Below are 26,122 nucleotides of genomic sequence, written 5' to 3' on the forward strand. Positions count from 1 at the left end.
TGGTTTCTGAAGGATCATGTGACTGAGTAATGATGCTGAAAATTCAGCTTTGCATCACAGGAATAAATCACATTTTTAAATGCATTGAAATAGAAAACAGTTATTTTGAATTGTAACAATATTTCACAACATTACTGTATATTACTGTAATTCTGATCAAATAAATGGAGCCTTGGAGAGCAAAATACATTTTTCTGAAATAATTTGAACAGTAATGTTTACATTCATTTATTTAAAGTTTAAATAGACAAATATTGGCCATATTTTTGTGTAAACCGTGATCATTTCTCGTCAAGATTCTTCGTTGAATAGAATGTTCAAAAGAATAGCATTTATTTGAAAAATAAATATTGTGTAACATTATAAATGTCTTTACTTGTCACTTTTGATCAATTTAATGCGTCCTTGCGGAATAAAAGTATACATTTAGATGTATACTCTCGCTAGATCAAATAATCTATACAGTTTTTTTTTTACTGATTTTTTACTGTCATGATTGTGAAAGAATCTCATAATAGTTACATTATAAACGACAAATCTGGTGAATGGAAATGTAGTGAGATGGAAGGTTTTAATGAGTGACCGTCCGCCACTGCCCACGTCAGGGTGGAGTGTGTGTTTGATAGCAGCGCTAACACTGAATGACACTAACTGTGTGTCAGAATCGCACAACGGCCCAGTGTAACTCATTAGTCTGTTTCTTTGTCCATCTTACACAATTAGATTATGTTGACCTGCATGCGTCTTGCTCATGGCCGGTGTTGATTAGTGCATGTGTGTGTGTGTGTGCGTGCGTCTCATGGCAGGGGCGGGCAGACGCTTGGCAGACAGATCGAGGGCGGATTCGAGGCCCTGGCATATGTGTCTAATGGTGTCTAATGGGCTCTCGGCACAGTAGGGAACAAACACACACACACACACACACACACACACACACACACACACACACACACACACACTCTCTGAATGGAAGTGCCGCTGTCAAAGCTTGACATCTGCCCACACATACAAGCATACAGACGCATGCATGCATGCAGACTGTCAGATGTAGTGTGTAGGTTCTCTGAGATATGGCAGCAAGCGGGTGAGTTTTCACACTAATGGTGCAGCGTCCTGCGTTTGGCGGCTCTCGGAGAAAGAGAGAGACAAAGACAGGTGAGAGATCGACAACAAAAACGATGAGGAAATGCTATCCGGACCAACTTTATAAGACTCCTGTCAGTTATAATTCCTACTCACCCTACTTCATTTCCTGACGTATCAGTCACCATGAAACGGATCCATTTAATGCCTTTAGCAGGTGGACACATGTGCAACCGCAAAACCACATATCAATAAGCGTCTCGAAAGCAATGTTTCCACAGTACAAATAACATTCACATTAATGGGTAACAAAATACTACTTATACGGTGAATTCAGCTGACAATCATTATTTACTCACTCTTGTGTCATTTTCAACATGTTTGATGTTCCGAGGAGCACAAAATGAGACGTTTAGAACAATATATAGGAGGTTATTTTCAATACAATAAAAGTGAATGGGGACTAGTGCTGTCAAGCTCGCTCTCTCTCTCTATATATATATATATATCTTTCACTGAAAATCTTTGTCTCTGTATGAATTTAATTATGGCGTGTCAAGATGCCAGTCAAGCCAGGTTTGACATCAACGATGATGGGTCAAGAAAACCAATAACATCTGGTGTGATAAATGTCAAAACTGGCATGTATTGACGAATCTGACTGTATATGATGCATCATATTTGAACACATTTGCAATTTTTTTTCAGTGAACACTGAATTTCAGTCTGTTCCTCACATAAAGCTATTGTATTACTTCAGATGATATTTAGAAATATATAAATATGGATAGAAATACAACACTGCTCAATCCTTCGGGGTTGGTAATATTTTTATTGGGAAAAAAAAGAAGAGTAAAATTGTGAAATATTATTACAATTTAAAATAACTTTTTCTATTTGAATGTATTTTAAAATTCTTGTGATGCAAAGCTGAATTTCCAGCAGCATTACTCCAGTCTACAGTGTCACATGATCCTTCAGAAAACATTCTAATATGATGATTTGCTGCTCAAGAAAAAATCTTATTATTATCAATGTAGGAAACAGTTGTGCTGCTTAATATTTACATGGAAATGTAAATTAATAGAAAGTTAAAAGCATTAAGTTAACAGCATTTATTTGAACTAGATTTAATATGTCATGTTTGATTAATTGAATATTTGTTGAATAAAAGTATTATTTAAAAATCTTACCCCAAACTTTTGAACAGTAGTGTACATAAATAGAAATATTATTCTTCAATTTTTAATAACTTGACCCCTGTGCTTTTTGTCAATTGGAAAAAAGCAGTGACCATTCTGCTGAAGATCATCTTTTGTGTTTCACAGAAGAAAACAAGTCATATGGGACGTAAAACAGCATGAGGGTGAGTAAATGATGACAGATTTTACATTTCTGGGTGAACTATTGCTATAAACTCTTTATGCCTCTCAAAACAACACAGATTTGTAGAAGTCCTGCAGTCAAAACAAGCATCTCAAGACCCATAAAAGGTCCACAGAAAGGAAAACAGCAGCAGTTTAACTGTAGCGCGCAGACACACACACACACACACACACACACACACACAGTTTTTCTGTTTTATGGGGACTTTCCATAGACATAATTTTTATACTCTACAAACCGTATATTCTATACCCTAACCTCACCTCATCCCCTAACCCTAAAAACACCCCTCACAAAAAACTTTCTGCAGTTTTTACATTTTCAAAGAAACATAATTTAGTATGATTTATAAGCTGTTTTTCTCATGTGGGACCAAAAGCATTACCATCCTTGTGGGGACATTTTGTCCCCATAACGTAGGGTTTACCAGGATCACACACACACACACACACACACGCACACACACACGCGCGCGCACACACACACGCGCGCGCACACACACACACACACACACACACACACACACACACACACACACACACACACACACACACACACACACACACACACACACACACACACACACACACACACACACACACACACACACAGAAGAGGACAAAATGGGCTGCCGTGCTTTGCTTTGCAGTGTCTTGGTCTTTTCTCTTCACACAAAGGCCACATTTAAAAGAATTGAAAATGCAGCAGGCCCCAAAATCTAGAAAGGTAAGGTTTGAATTAAACATGGAATTGAATTACCCTCCTCCAGCAAGGCAAACATTGCCAAGACTGGTGTCCAATTTGAGTCGTGTATGTGTGTGTGATACTCACGCTGTACTCAAACACTATAAGTACAAGAATTCTCATGCAAAGTAGACTATTAACTGTTCTTCTCCTAGCAGAGATACAGATCATTATTCATGGCTTATTTCTCTGTAATGTCTCTGGCAGAATAAAGGAAAGTTAATTCAACACTCACACTTCAGCGTTTAGCAAGTACCAAGTTAAAATGTATTGTATTATCATATAATCTAGTATTACCAAAATAAATTATAAATCAATAATAACATAAATCACTGATTCTTGAGATAAGGGACAAAACATATTTTAGATGTTAAAGGTCCCATGGCATGGATTTTTTATTTTATTTTATAATGTATTCTGAGGTGTACTTATATTGTTAGTATGATTTTTACATCATAAAATGTCATAAATTACAAATAAAAGGCATTTTTTCTATACTGATGTTTGCCCTCTGGCTGAATGCCCTGTTTCAAGGGGCGCGTCTGCTGTGAGACTTCAGTAAAAACACCCACTGTTGTGATTGGCTGACATCTTTGCATTTGAAATGAGCGGAGGGGGCGTGGTTTAACAAGGTCTACGAGGCACAAGCCTGTGCCAGAGAGACAGATGTCACTTCTCATCAGTTCTCTCAGCACGTCTCAGTTCAGTGAACTGTTGTAGTTACTAGCATATACTTCAGGTTATTAGTTTATTTCTAGGCGGAGGGACTGTCACTCATGTCAGAAAGTTAGTAACTTTAGTAAATGATGGATCAGCGCTGACTGGAGACGCGAACCGTTTAGAACGATTCAGTCCGATTTGGTGAACTGGTTCAAAAGAACGATTCGTTCGTGAGAGCGCTGTCAGCGCGAGTTTATTTTGTTTGTATCTGAGAGTTCTGAATAAACACGAGTCCCAGTCACGCCGAGCCGTCTTCCTCCTTATTACCAACTTTGTAACACATGTAATGTACCACTACAGCTGTTGAGATGAACGAGTTATGAGTAAGTGTTGATTATAGCATTATTTTTAGATATTTTCCTATCATATGAAAAGCGTCAGTGACGCGTATTGAGTACACAGCGCAAAAAAAGACACAACAGCAGTAATCGAATGTAATCCAGTTTATTGTGGGGATAGTTGGCTAGCCCAGATACCCTCACGCTTAACGTACCCCCCTTCTGCTTAATCTCACGCCGCGTTTGGTGCCTCCGCTGTGGGCCAGATGCAGTACTGGGGGTCGGTGATGTTGGAGGCTGACCGGTCAGTGCAGCCCGAGCTTCGACGTGCGTGAGGTTTATCTCTAAAGATGTTACTCTGCCGATGTTGAGCAGAAACCCACGACTGTATGCACATTTCAGAACAGATAGACGCGACGAGGACGTACAAAAACACTGACTCACAAGATAGAAAACACTGTTCTGTCGGGAGAGAGAGAAGCCGCAGCACGAATAATAAAGTTCTGTGTGAACTTGAATAATTAGCTACACATCAGAAATCACTGATCACAGATCAGAAGGAACTGAAAAAAGGTTTTCTTTTGTACATCCAAACACTGAGAAACTGCCAGCATTCACTCGTTCACAAGCCATGATCTCTCGAGGACAAATATAGCGCTTGTATGGGCGTGCCAAATTCTCTGGGCGGAAAAAAGGGAGGTAACCGTTCCTGTTATGATGTCATAACAGGAAAATTCAAGATCAGCTCGTCTGAGCTGTCATTTTCTCAAAGGTAGAGAAAGACAGCCAGAACTCGGTTTACACCGATCAAAATTTCTAGCCACTTGGGCACAATATTCAGGCTAGGGGAACTCATATTAATGTTGAAAAACCTCATAAAATGAAAATTTCATGCCATGGGACCTTTAAAAAATAAAAACTAACACTACATTATTAAAAATTTGTATTTTTGTAGACAAAAGTCTCAGATAATGAACCATGTAAGGGAACCGGCTTATTTCGAAAACGTTTTTCTAAAAATTTTTAATTATTCACACGGAAATCGAGGGTAAAGTGGGTATGATGTCATTGATGGGCGACACCGATGGTTAAAATGGTTAAAATCGCTTATTTCTCTGGATTTAAACATTCTTGGAAACATCTGGGATAATAACACTGTTCTAGTGGTTTTTGGATATTTTAATCCAAAAATCTTACATATTGTGCCTTTAACTATGCATTTACCTGCTTGTTGTGAAGTGATCCAATATGAAACTATCAGTTTCCTGAGCCAATTAAGTAGCTTCGCAATCAAAAAACTAAAATATCTGCCCACAGAATGCCACAATTGATCAATCAGAATCAAGAATTCCAGACATACATAATTAACAGTATTACAAAATCAAGATTGACAAAATTAGGTCTCAATCTCAACCTAAGTTCATCAACTGTCAAATAATATGTAGGATTGACTGGATCAGTAATGAAAAAGCCACAGTTTAGTGAAGGGCGAGTTAAGTGAAAGAGATTGTAAGTCCAAACTTCAAGAGCTGTGATCATGATTTAATTCAATACTGTGGTATACCAGCACACTTGGTTACACTGGATAGTGGGTGGTTTGTGAATGAGACGAAGGTTTTTGCATTGAGACAGCATGAAAAAGTGGCGCAACTGTTTTGTGAAGTAGCAGACAATCTTATATGCCCTTTGTGTGTGTGTGTGTGTGTGTGTGTATCATGTCCGGCTTAACTCGACCCATCATCCTGGCTGACAGTAGCGCCATATGGCCGCAGAGCTCGGCCCGCTCACCCAGCCCTGGTGTGGAGAGAGCACGTCCAGCCAGCCGTCGAGTTAAAGAAGGCACACGTGGCGTCTACAGCCTTTGATCCTCTTTCACGCCAATCCCCCACTAAACACACACTGCATCAGAAATTCTCAACTTACTCACAATGAACTCCCACGTGAGAAACAATCTGCTAAAAATACACCATCAGACAACCGAAGGCCTCCACTCCATTGATTTAAAAGATCAATGAAGACTTACAGTCTTAAGAATAACTCTTGATTCAGTGAACCAACTCATTTGACAGTATTAGTAATATTTCAGCCATGAGGAACCCGTGGTGAAATCTCACAATTTAACATGAAACCACACAACATTCAGCTCAACCTCATCGTTGTTATGAGAAGTAACTCCAGTACTACGCCATGTACGTGTCTCTACCTCATGTCTGTAACGCACTGATCAATCCAGCATGCTCTCTGGGTTCACTCACACACACGCGACTCATTCGCTGACTGCTCCACACTCTCAAGGTAAACATGCTTTTGCCTGATCAGCAATACTAGCATCTGACAGCAGATCAATATGAATGGATCTAATAGACTGGCCTGCCTCTACAGTTTTCCAGCCACGCATAAGCACATATTATCAGGCATCTGTACAGACATGTCTGTATAGTCTGGCACTGGGTTCAGTATCTTTGCGGTGTATGTCCAGTCCAGTAAACTAACAGTGTGTTCAGAGGAAAGTATTGACTGACAGTGAGATAACTGAACACACACGTATACCTAGTCAAAGAGCAAAGGAGAAACATCAAATTCATTCTGTTTCATGTATTTTTCTCATTCATACACTAGTGGGGTCAGCAAGGTTTTTTTTTTTCTTTTTGAAAAAAATTAATACTTTATGTTAAATGCTACAAAAGTTTCTATAAAAAAAAACCCTGTTCTTTTGAACTTTCTATTCTCCAAAGAATCCTGATTTTTTTTGGAAAATGTATCACTTTTTCCACAAATATATTAAGCAGCTGTTGTCAACAATGATAATAATAAGAAATGTTTATTGAGCAGCAAATCCGCATATTAGAATTATTTCTGAAGGATCATGTGACACTGACGACTGAAGTAATGATGCTGAAAATTAAGCTTAAATAAATTATTCGAAAGATTTATAAATTATTATTAGAAAAGTTATTTTAAATGGCAATATTTCGCAATGATAAATCATGTAATTCTTTAAATGTAATAATAATTAATGTTTTTGATCAAATGAATGCCGCCTTAGAGAGCAAAAGAGACTTCTTTCATAAACATTAAAAAAAATTACAGACCCCAAACTTTTGCATGCAATTCACTCACTCACTCACTCACTCACTCACTCACTCACTCACTCACTCACTCACTCACTCACTCACTCACTCACTCACTCACTCACTCACTCACTCACTCACTCACTCACTCACTCACTCACTCACTCACTCACTCACTCACTCACTCACTCACTCACTCACTCACTCACTCACTCACTCACTCACTCACTCACTCACTCACTCACTCACTCACTCACTCACTCACTCATCAATTCACTCATTAATTCACTCACTCACCAATTCACTCTCAACAATTCACTCACTCACCAATTTACTCATTAATTCACTCACCAATTCACTCACTCACCAATTCACTCATTAATTCACTCACACACCAATTTACTCATTAATTCACTCACTCACTCACTCACTCACCCAATTTACTCATTAATTCATTCACTCACTCACTCACTCACTCACTCACCAATTCACTCATTAATTCACTCACCAATTTACTCATTAATTCACTCATTAATTCACTCACTCACTCACTCAACAATTCACTCACTCACCAATTCACTCACTCAACAATTCACTCACTCACCAATTCACTCACTCACCAATTCACTCACTCACCAATTTACTCATTAATTCACTCATTAATTCACTCACTCACTCACTCAACAATTCACTCACTCACCAATTCACTCACTCAACAATTCACTCACTCACCAATTCACTCACTCACCAATTCACTCACTCACCAAATTACTCATTAATTCACTCACCAATTCACTCACTCACCAATTCACTCACTCACTCCCTCAACAATTCACTCACTCACTAATTCACTCACTCAACAATTCACTCTCACCAATTCACTCACTCACCAAGTCACGTACCAATTCACTCACTCACCAATTCACTCACTCACCAAGTCACTCACTCACTAATTCACGTACCAATTCACTCACTCACCAATTCACTGACTCAACAATTCACTCACTCACTAATTCACTCACTCACTAATTCACATACTAATTCACTCACCAATTTACTCACTCACAAATTCACTCACTCACTCACCAATTCACTCACTCAACAATTCACTCTCACCAATTCACTCACTCACCAAGTCACTCACTAATTCACGTACTAATTCACTCACTCACAAATTCACGTACTAATTCACTCACCAATTTACTCACTCACAAATTCACTCACTCACAAATTCACTCATTTACCAATTCAGTCTCACTAATTCTCTCACTCACCAAGTCACTCACTCACTAATTCACGTACTAATTCACTCACTCACTAACTCACTAATTCACTCACTCACAAATTCACGTACTAATTCACTCACTCACTCACTAATTCACTCACTCACTAATTCACGTACTAATTCACTCACTCACAAATTCACTCACTCACTCACTAATTAATGCACTAATTTTTCTACTAATTCACCCACTCACCAACTGACTGACTCACTCACTCACTCACTCACTCACTCACTAATTCACTAATTAATGCACTAATTTATCTACTAATTCACCCACTCACCAACTGACTGACTCACTCACTCACTGACTCAACCATTTGTTCAACTCAACCATTTATTCACTTATTTTTCAAATGCTGAAGTTATTTTTTACTTATTTGTTTGTTTGTTCATTCATTTACACTAATTTGTTTAAGTATTTAGTCAATATTCATACATAAATGTATTCATTCATTCATTTGTCCATTCATCCACTCTCATTTATTTATTCTTCAATTGCTGCCATTATTTTCATCATTCATTAATCATCATCATTATTTTTCATCATTCATTAATTGATTGATTGATACTCATTCTTTAATCATACACTTTCTTATTTATTAATTATTCACACATTCATTCATTCAATCATAAAATGATAGCGGTCGACCGATATTGGATTGTTTGACCGTTTTTTAAAATCTATACACGTATACACGTTTACCCTTAGTGGGACAGGGCAATCCAAACATAAAAGCTACATGAATCCAAAACATATGAAATCATTGTGCAACCATTCAATAATGTGTTTGTTCATTCATTCACACACAGTCGTTCATTCATTCACCTCCCAGTGGCTGAAGACTAGTTGAGGGCTTGCCAGGCCGCTGGTCCTCTTCCTGATCTCGTCAGCGAATCCGAAACTCTCGGCAACAGGAAGTACAGCTTTAATGATGAACATGTCCGTCCCTTCCTTCATTTCCTCTTGTAGGACTCGTCCTTCCCGCTTGGACAAAACAGCATACACACGACCTATAAAACAATCATATTTACAAACATCACATGAACAAAACCACAAAGATTAACTGTGAACTAATCTTAACTTTTACTCCTTCAGCAGTTAACAAAGACACATTATTACAGTATTTATTAATATACTTTGAATTAAAGGGGTGGTAAACCACGATTTCACTATTCTAACTTTAGCTAGCGTGTAATGTTGCTGCTTGAGCATAAACAACATCTGTAAAGTTACAACGTTCAAAGTTTAAAGCAAAGGGAGATATTTGCTTTTAAAGAAATCAATTTCTAAGAACTACAGCAAACGGCCAGTAGGCGACTACACACATTCCTCCAGGGTTGGTGACATCAACAGGCTCAATATTTACATAAACCCCTCCTCCGAGAATATTAAATATGGGGGGTGAGGCCATTTTGTATCGCGGCGCTGTTGTGGTATAGTTAGGCTGGAGTGTTGTTGCCGCAATGCTGATGAAACGCTGTTATTTTCATCAGGATTGCAGGTCTGGGGTACTTGCTTTGTTCAGCCTTCATAGGGACGGGGGTGCGTTGCAGAGCGTTTAACATACAGCATGTTATGCACATGTGTGTTTGAGACGGGGAACAGGCGCGCGCGGGGCTCCCTGCAGCACATCTCACGGAGGAAAACTTCCACAAACTTCGCGAGTTCAATACAGGATATGCACAACGGCTTGTCCTGAAAGCTGGATTTACAAACAGAAGCTGTTTACGGGCCACAACCTGTAAGTCTGATTTATTTTTCATCGATGTGTTTTCCTGTAATACATTGTACGTTGTAGCCATAGACTGTAAAAAAATATGGACGTAGTGTCCGTGACGTCACCCATAGGATTCTGATGAGCCGTTCTGAAGCGCAAAGCTGGCCGTTGCCATCTTGGCAGCGCGTCATCGCGCGTCACTCCCGGATAACAGAAAATGGGCAAAAAGGCGGGACGTGGGCGGAGCTTAAGTGACACGATGACTAACAGACAGCAGATAAATGGCTATCCACCTGTCACTCGAAGTGGCCACGCCCTTAATTATGCAGAACTTTAAGGCTTTATATAATGTAAACGAATGAGCTATAAAAAAATTCACCCCCCTCACAGTTGTCATGAAGGGCAAAATGAGCCGTATAGACCAAAAGCACAATTTGTACCAGGCTGTAAACATGTTTTAATCTGCTGTAAAGTTGAGCATTTTAACATGGGGCTCAATGAGATTCTGCTCCCTTCTGGATCCTGTCCCTAGCGGCCAGTCGATGAATTGCAGTTTGAGGCACTTCCGTATTGGCTTCAAGAGAAACTGCGGGAGGTTGCCGCTTGGTTGTAGCAAGGAAGTAAACAGATGACAACGCTGTTCTGCAAACCAGTCTGTTAAATGCTCATTCATGCTTAACGTTATCCGACGAACACCTAACGTTACAAACACTAACGTTAAAATCTCAACAGCGAACTTGGCATTAGTGTAAATTATTCTTTGATTAGAGCTTTTATGTATTGTTTATCTACAGGCATGCTTACTAGTAAAGCCAATGTTTAGTGTTCGTTTTGGGTTAATAGTTCTTGCGACAGATATTTGGCTATAATCGTTCTAAAAATACAAAAGTAACAGTGCCATTCAGTAGCGATCACTATAGATCCGCAGTCTTTACTCTTGAGGACTGAACAGGTTCTGCTCGATCATCTTCACTAAAATGTTCTGGGTCTGATTCGGGCTCAGATTGGTATGGTTTTGACACCATTGTTTCTAATACTGACCAAAGCACAGCCTCCAGGGAAGGGGCGTGGCGTTTCCGATAAACGTGCACTGCGGTCAGCGAATCAGAACACACTGGGCCAGCTAACCAATCTGAGCCCATTGCGTATTTTTGAGGGACCGGCTTCATACAACCCGGAAAGCATCAGACCGTTTTACAAGGAGGGACAGAGCAGTGTAGAATAAAGGTCAAATATATGAAAAATAATGCAATTTTTTTTTAAACAAAGCATGAACACATGTTACAATGCACCCCACAAACACAATCAAGCCTTCAAAAGAATGTGTTTTACCACCCCTTTAACATTATTTTAGATAGCTTTAGTTTTTTTTTAGGTTTGTTTTTTTATCTAATATTTTTATTAAATAGCTGAAACAATTCTTAATAGTTTTAGTTAAGTTAACGATAACAATGAGAGAACAAAACAAATATAATGCATATTATCTAAAATCATTCATAAATACATTTAAAAAAAAAACAGACATTAAGGACTCAGACATGACCTGTAAACACACATGCACACAAAATCCATCATCACAAGGCAGAAACTCACACATAATCAGATGTTTGCTAAAATTCATCTGCGGCGGACATCCTTATCCTTTAACTAACACAAACAGCAGCTGATCTTCTCACTCACACACACACACACACACACACACACACACACACACACACACACACACACACACACACACACACACACACACACACACACACACACACACACACACACACACACACACACACACACACACACACACACACATACACACACACACACACACACACACACACACACACACACACACACACACACACACACACACACACACACACACACACACACACACACACACACACACACACACACACACACATGCAGGAGAATACATGGAAGTGACGGGGGAAGAAACTCTGTGCCTGTGTATCTAACAGTTTGGCCCCAGAGACCATCGACCTGTTAACGCTGTAGACGAGCATGAAGCTCTCGCAATAATACTCGATGACAGACATCCATAGAAGGTCGCGACCTTTGCACATCTGGGCCATGAACGTTCATCTCTATGTTACTATGTTGTATAAAACTGTTATTGACACAGCAGTTAAAGGGGGTGTATAGTGGAAAACAGGATTTTCCTAGCGTTTAAAACAGACTGAAGGACTGTAGACATAACTCACAACATTTACAAAGCAAAGCTCCCTCTGCAGTCCAGCGGGACTATTTAGTGAAACTAAGCAGAAAAAATGGCTCAATTAGAAATCTATGAGCACATTAACACATGGCCATCTACGGTGACCCATCAACAACTACTCAGTATTCATCCTGGCTGTGATGAACTTTACCAGTATGTGGAGGTCATTTATATATAGAAGTCCTGTATATGAGTGTATATATATATATACATTTTTAGCACACCAGGGTGACTAGGAACATGAAATTGTCTAGCTATGACTTGTTTCACAGGAGTATAAATATTAGTAAAAACAAAGGCCAAATGAGTCAAACCAAAGAATATAGTTTTTATGTGCAGCAAAAGATTGTTGAGCTTCACAAAATAGAAAGTGGCTGTGAGAAAAAAGCTTAAAGGGGTGGTTGATTATGATTTCACTTTTTTTACTTTAGCTAGTGTGTAATGTTGTTGAGCAAAGTTACGACACTCAAAGTTCAAAGAAAAGGGAGATATTTCTTTTAAAGAAATAGCCTTTTAAGGACTACAACAAACGGCCGGTAGGGACTACAATGAGCTTCTCATGGATTAGTGACATCACTAACCCTGAAATGTACATAAACCCCGCCCCGGGGAACACGCAACAAAGGCCATGTTGACAAGAGGAAGAGTTAGTAGCGTTGTTGCCATGTCGTCGAAACGCTGTCAGTTTCACCCCGATTGCAGGTCCTCGGCCTCCCTATCCCTAATCAGCGCGAGTTCAATGCCGGATGCCGGATGCGGGATGGAGCAGTTCCCACTTTAAAAGCAGAAGCTTTTGTTTATGGGCCACAACCTGTAAGTATGTTTTTATTTCGTTGATGTGTTTTCCATGAATAGTTTATATCGTTAATTTTATGCTGTGGCTCCGCTAGCCAGTTACCTAATTGTTAGTTCAAATTTATCCGACAAACACCTACAAACTTCTTTTTAATCCCACTAGCAAACTTCGAATGTTGGCGTTTAAGTGATCAGTGTAAATACAGGCACCCTAAACACGGTTCTGTGTTTGTTATGGCCACTGTAATAAATCCATGATTAGTCTTCGTAATGGTCTCTTCGTTCTGGCGACAGATATTTGGCTACCCTCGTTGTATAGAGATAAAACTAATGGTGCTATACATTCAGCAGCGATCGCTATAGATCCACAGTCTGTAATCAAATAATCCCTTCGAGAACTGTAGTATCATTTGTTAGAACGATTATATGAAAAAAAGGCTACAAGGCAATCATGTATTCTGCTGTACTAAAGCTTTAAAAAGGCTAAAACCGTAAATCAAAAGCTAACAATAGTAGCATTTACAAATAACAGCGCATCTACAAAGTATGAGACAACTAAAAAAACATACCATTCTGAAATGTCCTGTAACAGCTGTTCTTGCACAGGTTCTGATCGACCCTCTTCACTAATATTATTGGTCTGATTTGGGCTCAAATTGATAAGGCAATATTGACGCCAATTGTTTACAATATACCTGAGCACATGTAGCTACCCGCAATGGTAAGGGGCGTGACGTTTTCGGACAATGTGCACTAGGTGGTTAGCGAATCACAACTCCATGGGCCAGCAAACCAATCTGAGCCTATTGCGTATTTCTGAGGGAGGGGCTTCATAGAACCAGGAACTCAACAGACCGTTTTTACGAGAAGGGACAAAGCAGTAAAATATGTGAAAAATAATGTTTTTATTTTAAACAAAGCATGAACCCATATGCACCCCGTAAACACAATCAAGCCTTCGAAAAAGCTGATCAACCACCCCTTTAAGCATTGAAAATCCCCATTTCCAACATCAGGCCAATAATTAAGAAGTTCTAAACAACTAAAGATGTTACGAATCTGCCTGGAGTCCTAATAAACGATGAGGAGGAGAGTTTGAGTGGCCAAGGATCACAGATGGAGACTTGCAGAGATTAGTTCAATCTTGGGGTCAGAAAAAATTAATCAATAAATAATCAAACAACCCCTACATCACCACATGATGTTTGGGAGGGTTTCAAGAAAAATCCTTCAGCCAAAAACAAACTCCAACTTCAAATTGGACCTGATTCTATGGGCAGATTAAACTACAAAAAGAGATTTTTGGCAGCAAACTCACTAGATGGGGGGATAAAAGTACCCCACGCCCACAGTTAAATATACTGCTGGATCTTTAATGTTGTGGGCCTAGACATCTTGTTCAGATACATGGTATCATGGATTCTAGCAAATACCAACAGATAAAAAATCTAAACCTGACAGCCTCTGCTAGAGATCTTATAATGGGCCGGTACCCAATGGAACTTTAGGGATACATCAATAACTGTAAGTCATTTATAGAAGTGTTATTGACATTATGCCAGAGCTGCCCTGGTCTCTGTCTGCCATGGTCTGTGATGTTTGTTTACTGTAATATTCACCAGTAAATTGTAGGCTGTAGCTACTTAATTAATTTAATTCATAAAAACAACCATATAATTTTTTTTCCTTTTTAATTCAATTTCTATTAAATGATTTCCCACAAATTCTGTTGTTTATTTTTTGGTAATCAAATGAAGCCATAAAACATTAATTTATCGTTTAACTTAAAGGGTTACTTCAGCGATTTAGCATTAAGCATTTGTATCAGTAGAAACCCGGTAGTAAATCCAAATTATCGTAATTTCCTACCTCATATCCCTCTGAGACGAGAGAATTATGCATTTTATTTCTTTGAAAAAATCCTCTGATGACACAAATATCGTCATTTTGCGTCATCTGAGGATTTTTTTGTCCAGAGGCTATAGACTACAGCCAGTATAAGGAGCTGTTCCGCCTGTTTTCAATCCGCCCATAGGGGTGGAATCTCACTCAAATAAAGTAAATGCGCACGGCCGCTGCCGCTCAGCTCGGGCATTAATAACAAAGCGGTGCGGACAAAAGCGAGTGTTTCAACTTTTCAATGAATTCCTATGAAAGTTAACCTTCCATAGGCATGATCTGAAAAGCGGCAGACTGGACATGCGTCGAGAATGACTGCCGCCTTTACCTCAGCTCTTCACTCTCGTGATGAATGAAATCTGACTCCTGCTGTGTCTGTGACATGACTTTCGTTCGGCTCACTCACACTTTATTGAAAAGACACATTCAGTTTTTAATTGTAGTGTAACTGAGCTAGGTCTCTAACTGAACAAAATTATTTCATTACTATGAGAAATATAACCACTATCCGTGGCTTTGGGAGTGGCCTCCTAGGGCAGCGAAGCAAGTGCATTCTGGGAGTTGTTGTCTTATCCACATGAGACAAAAATACATTTTCTGTCTTTTCTCAGTCTAGAAGGCACCAAATTCAAAAATAATTTCACATTTCTACTACATAAATGACCCAGTTTAAATACACATTCACCTTTCCAGCGTTGAAGTACCCCTTTAATTCAACTTTTTTTGTCAAACAAAGTGCTGCACAACTGAGCTTTACACTGTTCAAATTAAAACATGGAAGAAAAATTGTGATTTATTACTTAAAAAAATAAGTTTTGATCATATTATTATTATATTAGTGTTAGTATTATTATTACATCTACAGTATCTAAATTCTACTGTACAACAGTAATATATTTTTTAAAGTTAAACCAAACTTTTATTTTGACGGGTTGCCGTGAAGACCTTTGAGTTTCTGTGTGTTTATGACATGATGGTAGTTTTTCTCAAATGAGACGGTAAAATGCTCATGAAGTGATGTGCGTCACACGCGATTCTGTGTGTGAGTGTGAAGTAAATTAAACTGTGCGTCAGCGCCATTCATTCACACAGAGACACGCAGGACATGCAGGATTCGTGTTTAAATTGTCTTTTTGCTGTTTAATATTCACAGACACTAGTCTATATCACCAGATGCGTTCTCAAATACTGAAATTTGGTACCGATTGATTTAATGTGAATCGGTACTCTGTAGTACCGACGTAATTCGGTCGGTTCCCTTAAAAGTACAGAGTTCGGTACCCAACCCTAACCTGATCCCTATAGAAAATGAATGGATTGAACTGAAGAGAAGAAGCACCAACATGGAGCTGGGAATCTGAAGGGACGAAAGTGTAGAATGTTGGCCCTTTACAAGCTTAAACGTATAGGTGTAAGACATTTATCTTATCTAGAAACATCTGTAATACATACACCTGTATATCAACAGTGTGACCTAGTTATCTGGATATGGAAAACATCCTGCCAGTGAAAAATAAAGTTTATGGAACCCTTATCTCCTCTAATACACTCCAGCTGTGCTACCAAATACTTTTGCTCTCATCGCAGGTACGGAACTGAAATATCTGTGCTTAATTTACAGATTTTAAACTCTTTTCTTGAGCGAACAAAAACGGTTGGGAATGTAATTTGCACCATTTGTTAAAATATTTACTTATTTTCTCCCCTTTGGCCCTAACCGACTGATTTTCTCAGAGGTTTTGGTTCTCGTGGGGCAGGATTCCCTTTCCCCTTCAACTGGGTTCATTTCACATAGGCATGTTGGTCAGACAATTTAGCTTTTGTTCTGGAACCTGGTGCTATGATGACATCACACCGGTACATGGCTGTTTCACATCAGCTTTCAATCAAGGACCTGGGAGAACTATTTCCTCTTTGCACGGTATATGGCCCTTTTTCTCCATTTCAGAGACTGCGGATCTACTTAAGATACAGGTTGATTGACATGTGCTTTACTGTTTAAAAGTGTTTAAAGCAACATTTCAGCCAAAAATGAAAATTCTGTCATCATTTACTCGCCCTCTTGTCGTTCCAAACCATTATGACTTTCTTTCTTCTAAGGAACACAAAAAGTGGATTTTTGACCAAAATCTTGGCCACAGTCTTAAATTTAATAAAAGTGAATGACGGCTAGGACTGTCAAACTTCAAAAAGGATGCAAAAAGCACCAGAAAAGTTTCATATGACTCATATGTTCCAAGTCATATGATAGTTTTGTGTGGAGGATAGACTGATATTTAGGTCATTATTCACTGATCGGGGTTTCCACCGGTTTTTAACAACATGAGGGTGAGTAAATAATGACTAATTTACATATTGTGTGTAAACTATCCCTTTAAGTGGGCATTTTCAGTTTCAGTTTTTGTAAACCCCATGAAATATTTAGTTTTATTTTGCTCTGTTGGAGTACTTTCTATTCAAACAGGGAAAATGGGACAGAACACATTGACATATTGTTGACCCTTCTTTAAATGGGTGAATCTTTAGTTTATATCACAGCCATGAATGGTGATAATCATGGACATCACACTGTTCTATACAAGGTTATGTTTTGTGTGCCAGGTTAAGTCATCGGTACATTTTGGTCTGTGTAGAAGAAATATTATAACTATTAAATGGGCATATTCGAGATCGTGCTCGCATTCGTGCACATGGAACATACAAGAGACTGAACGTGATTCAAGGCTGTGGTATACTCATAGTAAAATTCCTTTTTTTTCCGCTTAGAAGTAAAAAAAAAAAATAGACTCGATAGATCTGGCTATGTGAGACTATAGCTTGAATGAATTGCTCACATTGACATTACAGTACAGAATGTCTCATTCTGTAGTATTCTGAACATTGTATAAGCATTCATTTCATGTGTCATTGAATGGAAGAGAGGCTCTCAGGAGCACACGTAAATGTCACATCCTTTTGATTGTCCCACCAAAAACGTCCCAGGTCCTGGGAAAAATCAGTTTACAGGCTTTCATAGAAAACCTAGGAAGTCGGGGAAGATCTAATTTTTTAAGTTTGGTTACAAACTGTTCACGCATTGCATTAGCGATAAAAAAAGTGATTTATATATGAAAATTTGTGATCTTCTTAGGCTTAAGATTGGAACCAATCAGAAAGACTGAATAAACTCTTATTGGATAAATGCTTACCCAGGACCTCAGCAGTGGCCATGATTTCGCAGGTGTACATCGCAGCCATCAGCCGCTGAGGTTTAGCTTGGAAAGCATATCTGCAGGTCTCTTTCATAGCAGCGATGAGCTGTCCTGAGAACGGCCCATAACAGTCCACTGAATTCCCAGCAGTCTCCGCTCTGCTCCAGCTTCGGTTAGAGCTTGAGGATGAGACGTTCGTCTCACGAACGTCAGAACATTCCCCTTGGTTGTCATTATTTGGCTCTACGGGTTGGGACTCCTCATCTATTGAGTCCTGCTGAGTTAGAGGTGCGGAAAGCTTCATGTCCCAGGTCTCTACAGAGAAGCAAACCCCCATCAAAGGTTCTTCACACATGGGACCAGAGAGTGTGGCCAACTGGAAGCCACTTACAATGCTGTTGTCAAAATTTCTAAACACGGTGGTCTCGTCCTTTTCAATTTCCTTCTCTCGTTCCAGACACTGCCACACTGAGGGTCTCCGGTAGCCCTCAATTCCGTTGAGGAGAATATTTGGCCCACAACGGCGTGGACCAAATGCCCAGATATGCTCCACGGCACCCCTCCATTTGTGGCCTTGCAGGGTGCTCTCCAACTTCACCTTGAAGTCCTGGATGCTCTCCAGAATTTTCTGGTTGATGTCCAGAGTCTTGCCCTCACAGGCGAAAAGGCTGAACTGCTCCATTGTGCGGATGAGCTCCACATTGTCCTCCAGAAGGCGGGTGACTTCCTCAGGAAGAGGGATAGCCCGCACCCTGACTGTGGCCATCTTGTTTGAGGTGGTGAGCGTGACCAGACCGGTGGAATCCACCTGGACTCCTTCGTGATACTTTGTATGTTCCTCCTTTACCTGGTGAATCACAGCGACCTTCTGCTGCCTCCCCAATTCCTCATTCACCATGTCCACTTTGGGAGGCCGGATCACCGTCTCGCGGAAGGGAATGATTGGTTCGGAAGCACTTATTTCAATTTTAGCAAATCTAGAGAAACAGGAGAACATGAAAAATATCAATAATAATGACCGGAATGAAACAGGTACTTTTGTGTAAAAAAAATAAATATATATATATATATATATATATATTTGCATTAGTCCTTGCTATATGAATGCAATTTAAGTAGACTTGCTGCTATCTAGTAATAATTCATACTACAATAATTTAATTATAATTATTTGAAGAGAATGAAACGTGTCGGTCTCTCTCCCTCTCTCTCTATATATATATATACTGTATATATATACATACATAAATAATATTTTAACATATTCATTGTAATAACTATATATTACAGTGTATTGACATATATATTAGGCATAATGTTAATATAAATTATATTACAGATTACATATTAAACAACAGGCAGCATATAGATATAGTATATACATTGTCTTTGCTGTGGTATTGAAATAACTATTGAGAATCCCAATATCACAGGTATTGACTACTGACATTTTGTTATTGTGACAACCCTAAAAACATTCTATCACTGCAATAGATTAGATTAGATTCAATTTTATTGTCATTGTGCAGAGCACAACTAGAGAGCACATGAAATACAGTAACTACCCAGGGAGGGGAAAAAAGAGGCTTATTTTTCAAACTAACTGGGAGGACATGAAAGAAAATTATTGCCGACACTTAAGACTGGCGTTCAGCCAACAGTAAGAGCCAAACACTGATTCTCCAGCACGTCGTTATGGCACAGTAAAATCTAATTTACAATGGGCCATTCATGCAGAAATTATTAAAATACACATTAATCTCTTTCTGTCTGCGTGAGGAAACAGACATAAACATTCTGCCGGAAGGTGCGAGCGCACTGACTCTTAAGTATATCATACACATATTCAGCCAGAGAGTCACAATCCAGGGTTGCTCAATTAATTTTGTGCTTATATGTAGCTATACATACTGCTTGTTTTGATATATGATAATGGCCTAAATCTTATGAGGAATCTACACACTCTGGGTCACTGGTTAATGGCGACAGTTGGACACTTGGGCCTCATGGGTCACTAGGCTTTGTTAAGTGGAGCAGACGGTTGACATGATTGCTGTCTTCGCTGCGACATTCAGTAATCCAGTTAGATCCAGACAGCCACAGAACGGTTTGGGAAGCAGATAATCCAGTGGAAAATATTTACCAGAAACCTCCCAAGAGCCGTGACTGGGCATCTGCAGGCGCTGCTGTCTCACCGCTGACAGCTCCAGGTGTGATACGTTTCACACAGTTACCATCACATCTCTCTGCCTGCTTCATCAACCTCATTATTTATTGTTGTTTCCTAACGCAGTGTTTCTCAACCTGTCTTATGCACTCCCTCAGTCCGAACCAGAAATGTGTTCCTGTTAACACAAATTACACTGGTGGATATCATGTGGCATTATCATTGACTTAATTCAAATGGCCGTTATTATAACAAGACACTTTTAAACTAAATCAATCAGTATTATGGGTAAACACCAAGTAGTTTCCTCTCCAGCTACTTTTTTAATGGGACGTAAAAATTGTTGCAGAGAGGAGTGAGACGAGTAAAGTGTATAATCAACAAATAAAGTATAAATTATCAAAAGTGACAGTAAAAACATTGATGTCACCAAAAGTTTCTTTTTTTTTTAAATTCATGCTGTTCTTTTGGAATTTTTATTCATCAATAATCAATAATTAGAATGATTTCTGAATGAACATGTGACACTGAAGACTAATGTAATGACGCTAAAAAGAATTCAGCTTTGCATTACAGAAATAAATTACATTTTGAGATATATTCAAATAGAAAAGTTGTTTCAAGTAGCATTTTACAATACTGTAATATTTATAAAATAAATGAAGCCTAATATATATATATATATACAGGGAGTGCAGAATTATTAGGCACGTTGATTTTCTGATCATATTTTTTTTCCAGGCACATTTGACCAATTCCAAACCACAGTAATCCTAATAACTACTATTGATTTAGTATTTAATAATGTATAAGTGATATATAATTGTTCATGAAGGCTGGAAATGAAAATCATCTTATATTCAGGTGTGCAGAATTATTAGGCATGTTTTCTTTTACAGATAAATTGAGCCAAAAAAGAGATTTAACTCAGACTGAAAAGTCAAAAAGTATTAAATGCCCATGAGAAGGATGCAATACTAATGCAATACTAGACATTGCAGTTAAGGCATGACCATTGGACAGTGAAATGCTCGTTGGGTCAGCAGGATCTGACAAAAACAGGTGGTGAAGAAAAGACACCTGTTAACTGCAAAAGAATTAAGAATTAAGGTGAAGAATTAAGGGTGAAACCATCAGGAACCCTTTAGTCTCCAGCGCCACCATTTTCCAGAGCTGCAACCTACCTGGAGTCTCCAGAAGTGCAAGGTGTCAGGATCTCAGAGACTTCAGTTAGGTAAAGAATCCTAAAAAATGACCCCCACTAGATAAGAATCACAAGCTGAAGTGTTGTAAAATACATGAAGAAGGTTTTTTTATAGGCTTTATAGGTTTTATAGGTTGAGAGTGACTCTTGAAGGACCAGCACCACATCCTCTAGTACCACTGTTTGAAGAATTCATCTTCCAGAATCTGGCAGTACGTTTTGGGAGTCCATCTCTGCAAAACGGACTTCAGGATGGACTAAAATGAACTCCCAAAACGTACTGCCAGATTCTGGAAGATGAATTCTTCAAACAGTGGTACTAGAGGATGTGGTGCTGGTCCTTCAAGAGTCACTCTCAACCTATCTGTCCATAAAGCCTATAAAAAAACCTTCTTCATGTATTTTACAACACTTCAGCTTGTGATTCTTATCTAGTGGGGGTCATTTTTTAGGATTCTTTACCTAACTGAAGTCTCTGAGATCCTGACACCTTGCACTTCTGGAGACTCCAGGTAGGTTGCAGCTTTGGAAAATGGTGGCGCTGGAGACTAAAGGGTTCCTGATGGTTTCACCCTGAATTCTTCACCTTAATTCTTAATTCTTTTGCAGTTAACAGGTGTCTTTTCTTCACCACCTGTTTTTGTCAGATCCTGCTGACCCAACGAGCATTTCACTGTCCAATGGTCATGCCTTAACTGCAATGTCTAGTATTGCATTAGTATTGCATCCTTCTCATGGGCATTTAATACTTTTTGACTTTTCAGTCTGAGTTAAATCTCTTTTTTGGCTCAATTTATCTGTAAAAGAAAACATGCCTAATAATTCTGCACACCTGAATATAAGGTGATTTTCATTTCCAGCCTTCATGAACAATTATATATCACTTATACATTATTAAATACTAAATCAATAGTAGTTATTAGGATTACTGTGGTTTGGAATTGGTCAAATGTGCCTGGAAAAAAAATATGATCAGAAAATCAACGTGCCTAATAATTCTGCACTCCCTGTATACACAGGTATGAAAAACTATATATCTGAAAAACTATATATTTTTTTTTACCATTTACCATCATTTGCTCACCATAAACCATCATTTTTCAACAATAGTCTGCTGTTCTGTGACAGTACTGAATGTTTTGGTTCAAGCGGTCAACTAGCCAGTCAATACATTTAATGTGGCCCTATAATTGATTAGATAAATTTGCTGACAGTAAGTGAGTCAACAATTTGTGGCCCACTGTTTATACTATTCAACTGCATTTTATGTGGCATATTGATACAAACGGCAAAATTAACAAGCTTTTTTAAAAAGACGAAATCACTAATAATAGGCAAAACAAACTCAAGCAATACAGAACTAAATCAATAATCAACATCAGAGGTGGTAAAATCTCATTGTCTTCTGCGTTCTGTCAGTTGACCCATTTTCTGCTGAGGATGTGATGTCATCATCCCGTGACTAAGGGCATGGCATGACCTCGTTCTAAATGGCCTGAGGACAGGCGCTGTGCCAGAGGTCTGGACAAGCTATCGCTGAACTGCTTTGACACAGAGGTCTGATGGGATATTTTTAAACGCCACTCAGACTGTGGAGTAAACGCTGCAGGCGGCCTGACCTCAGACTCTCTTGACCTCATGGTTGACCCCTACAAACCCCAAACCTACAGCACAGGGTCTGATGGGTCCTCACCCCTGTCTTTCCTCTCATACTGCAGTTTCTTTTTGACCTGAGGGGAAGAGCTAGTGACCAAATAACAGCCCATTTACTACAACACTAAACCATCAGCAAAATGTCCTGTTTTCTCCTCCAGTTGAAGAAATGATGGAGTTAATGAGGTAGGAGGAGGAAGATGTGTTGAGAGGTCGGGAGCACTAATGCCGAGTTCACACTGCCTGATTTTAGGCCCGATTTTGACTAGCCGACAGGTTTTGCGAAATCGCAGACAAATGCCCAAAATCATAGGCAAATTGGTGCTCGTTCACGCAAGTGACAATCACACAGTGTGAATAATCAAAGACGCGATCTGAGAGAATCGACGACCAGTCGCCGATGCCCGTAAGATATTTGGCATGATAAATATGCTGTGTCTCCCCTACCATTTCCTTCTCCAGAACTTTTTTTATTTTTCTCCTTTTCGCTGGATATCAGCGCACAGACAATTTGGATCACAAGCTTTCTGCAGTATATATTTAATAACAATTCCAGTCTCGCGCGAGAACTCTGGTCTGACGCACACATGATCTCGCGTTGTTTCCTTGTCACTTCTCGCGTGTGTTTGATTGTAAAACGTAGTTTGTGGTTGTCTGCGATTCTTCCTCTTGTACAGTCATGCAATGTGAAACCCCCTGTCGCCGATCCATCGTGCAGTGTGAACACAGCAGTGACTGAATGCTGCCCCAGATAGTAATGCAGTGTGAAAAGAGCAGCGCTGACGACAAGTTTGAAAATCGTGCAGTCTGAACTCGGCATTAATCGCTCGACTTCACCAGTTGCAGTGTTGCAACTAACACACCGCTGCTGTAAAAACAGTGAACCTCTTTCCCTCTATAACAGCTGATCTTAAAATCGTTGTGAAATGCAGTGCACTGCCTATCAGTAGTGGTCGAAGGATATATGAGCAATATCACACTCGTAGCCGTGCGATATAGCTGTATATCAGCACGGCTGTGATTCGGTCGGAGGCACGAGGCCTCAGGTACTCACAGCGTGCCGATATAAAGCCATTTCACACAGCTACGAGTGTGATATTGCGTTTATACAACAGTTCGATGGCACAAGTGTGTAAATAAATAAGAAATAACAACGGAGTCTTTAAAAACCCTCTTTTGCGCAGAACTACTTCCTTTCGCCACGGATTCAAATCTCAAGTCGACAGTTTGACAGTTGAGCCCAAGCCTCGGTTACTAATTCTAAAACGTCCCTTTAGAACTAGTAACACAGGAACGTAGAGTCGCTTCATTGAAGCATATTGTATTATGAAGAGTATTATGGTATTATGAGAGAGAGATTTATGGTATTATGAGAGAGAGAGACTTAACGAGTGTATTTCCACTGAGGAAAGTGATAAAAGTTAAGGGGATTCCCATGATAGCGCTAAAAAAACCTTCTTGTTCTGACCAGAGACTCACTCATAAAGAAGGGCTTTGCCGCCATCAAATGGCGTAATAATGCAACTTTCACTGAAGTCCATTTCACGATCACTAACAGACCGTTTCTCAATACCAAATACGGCATATTATTTATATAAAATCATATTTACTGAACAAAAATATTTACATAAACAACAATAGCCATTATAAAAGACAATAGGAAATAAACACAAGCAAACAATTAAAGTCAAACGTACAAAAGCAGCGCTCTAGTACAGTATTCAAGTTAAATATAGCCTAAATATAAAGTTATGAAACTTAATTTTCCCCTCAACCCAAATTGTTTAGCTCTGGAACAATTAACAGATTAATAAGACCAAAGATTACCCGTTTGATATACCCCAAATGAATTATATCTCGTGTTTAACCACTATCTACATACAGCAAGAGCCAGCTGCAAATGCCTGAAGGACTGGCTGAGATGAAGCTGTCCTCTGCGGGTACATGAGCGCTGAACGGCAGCTGACGGTCTGGAGCTCACATCTAAACAAATTTTTTAATTGGCACTGTATTTATATATGAGGTATAAATAACTACGTTTGTTCCTAAAAAACTAGTATTAAAAAAATATGGTGGATTGCTCGACCGCCATGACAGTCGCAGCAAGTGAAATGATAAAAAAGGTGAAACAGTAAAACTGCTGACACTACGGGAATATCGCAAGGCTCTCAGCCAATCAGATTCAAGAACCAGAAAAAACTGTTGTATAAATTATTTCATTATATATTTTTTAGGTTATCGGCATTGGCAGATACGTTTTCTGTTTGACCGATGTGTCGTAAGCAGGACTTTTATTTAGATGGCCCTGTGGACTTTTATTTTGACAGTGTTGAGAACTCCAGCGCCTGAGCACACTTAATTACTTTTACAGCCTCTGTTTAACAGTTCAGTCTTATACTTTAAGTAAATGGTATATGAAAAAGAATACCAAAGTCCTTTTCTCATCTATCATCAGCATTCAGAAAATACTCGTTTATATCATTTAAACCTTTGAAACCTTTTAAGTCTTTGAATAGCTAATAAATATTTAATTTCACAAACCTTGCAGACTCTTTCGAATCCAAAACAGACCTATTTAAACATGGCTTCCTTATGACCTTCTATTGAAGTAGAATAAAGAAAAGAATGGGAGAGTAGGTGGGATGAGCAGAGTAAAGAAAAAATGAAAGAAAGCAGGCACAGAAAACAAGGC

The 26,122-nt window shown here is 39.0% G+C and overlaps 1 protein-coding gene across 1 annotated transcript in view; it reads right to left on the reverse strand.

Annotated features, from left to right (window-relative positions):
• Positions 1-26,122, reverse strand: part of efl1 (elongation factor like GTPase 1) — a 158,346-nt gene that overhangs the window by 3,982 nt on the left and 128,242 nt on the right. The window contains exons 18-19 of the mRNA XM_079802056.1: positions 18,404-19,383; positions 9,394-9,578 (exon numbers count right to left, since the gene is read on the reverse strand). Coding sequence (XP_079658182.1) covers positions 9,394-9,578; positions 18,404-19,383 — 1,165 coding nt within the window. The remainder of the gene's footprint in view (positions 1-9,393; positions 9,579-18,403; positions 19,384-26,122) is intronic.

This window comes from Gobio gobio, assembly GCF_949357685.1.
Source record: "Gobio gobio genome assembly, chromosome: 2".
Lineage (NCBI taxonomy): Eukaryota > Metazoa > Chordata > Actinopteri > Cypriniformes > Gobionidae > Gobio > Gobio gobio.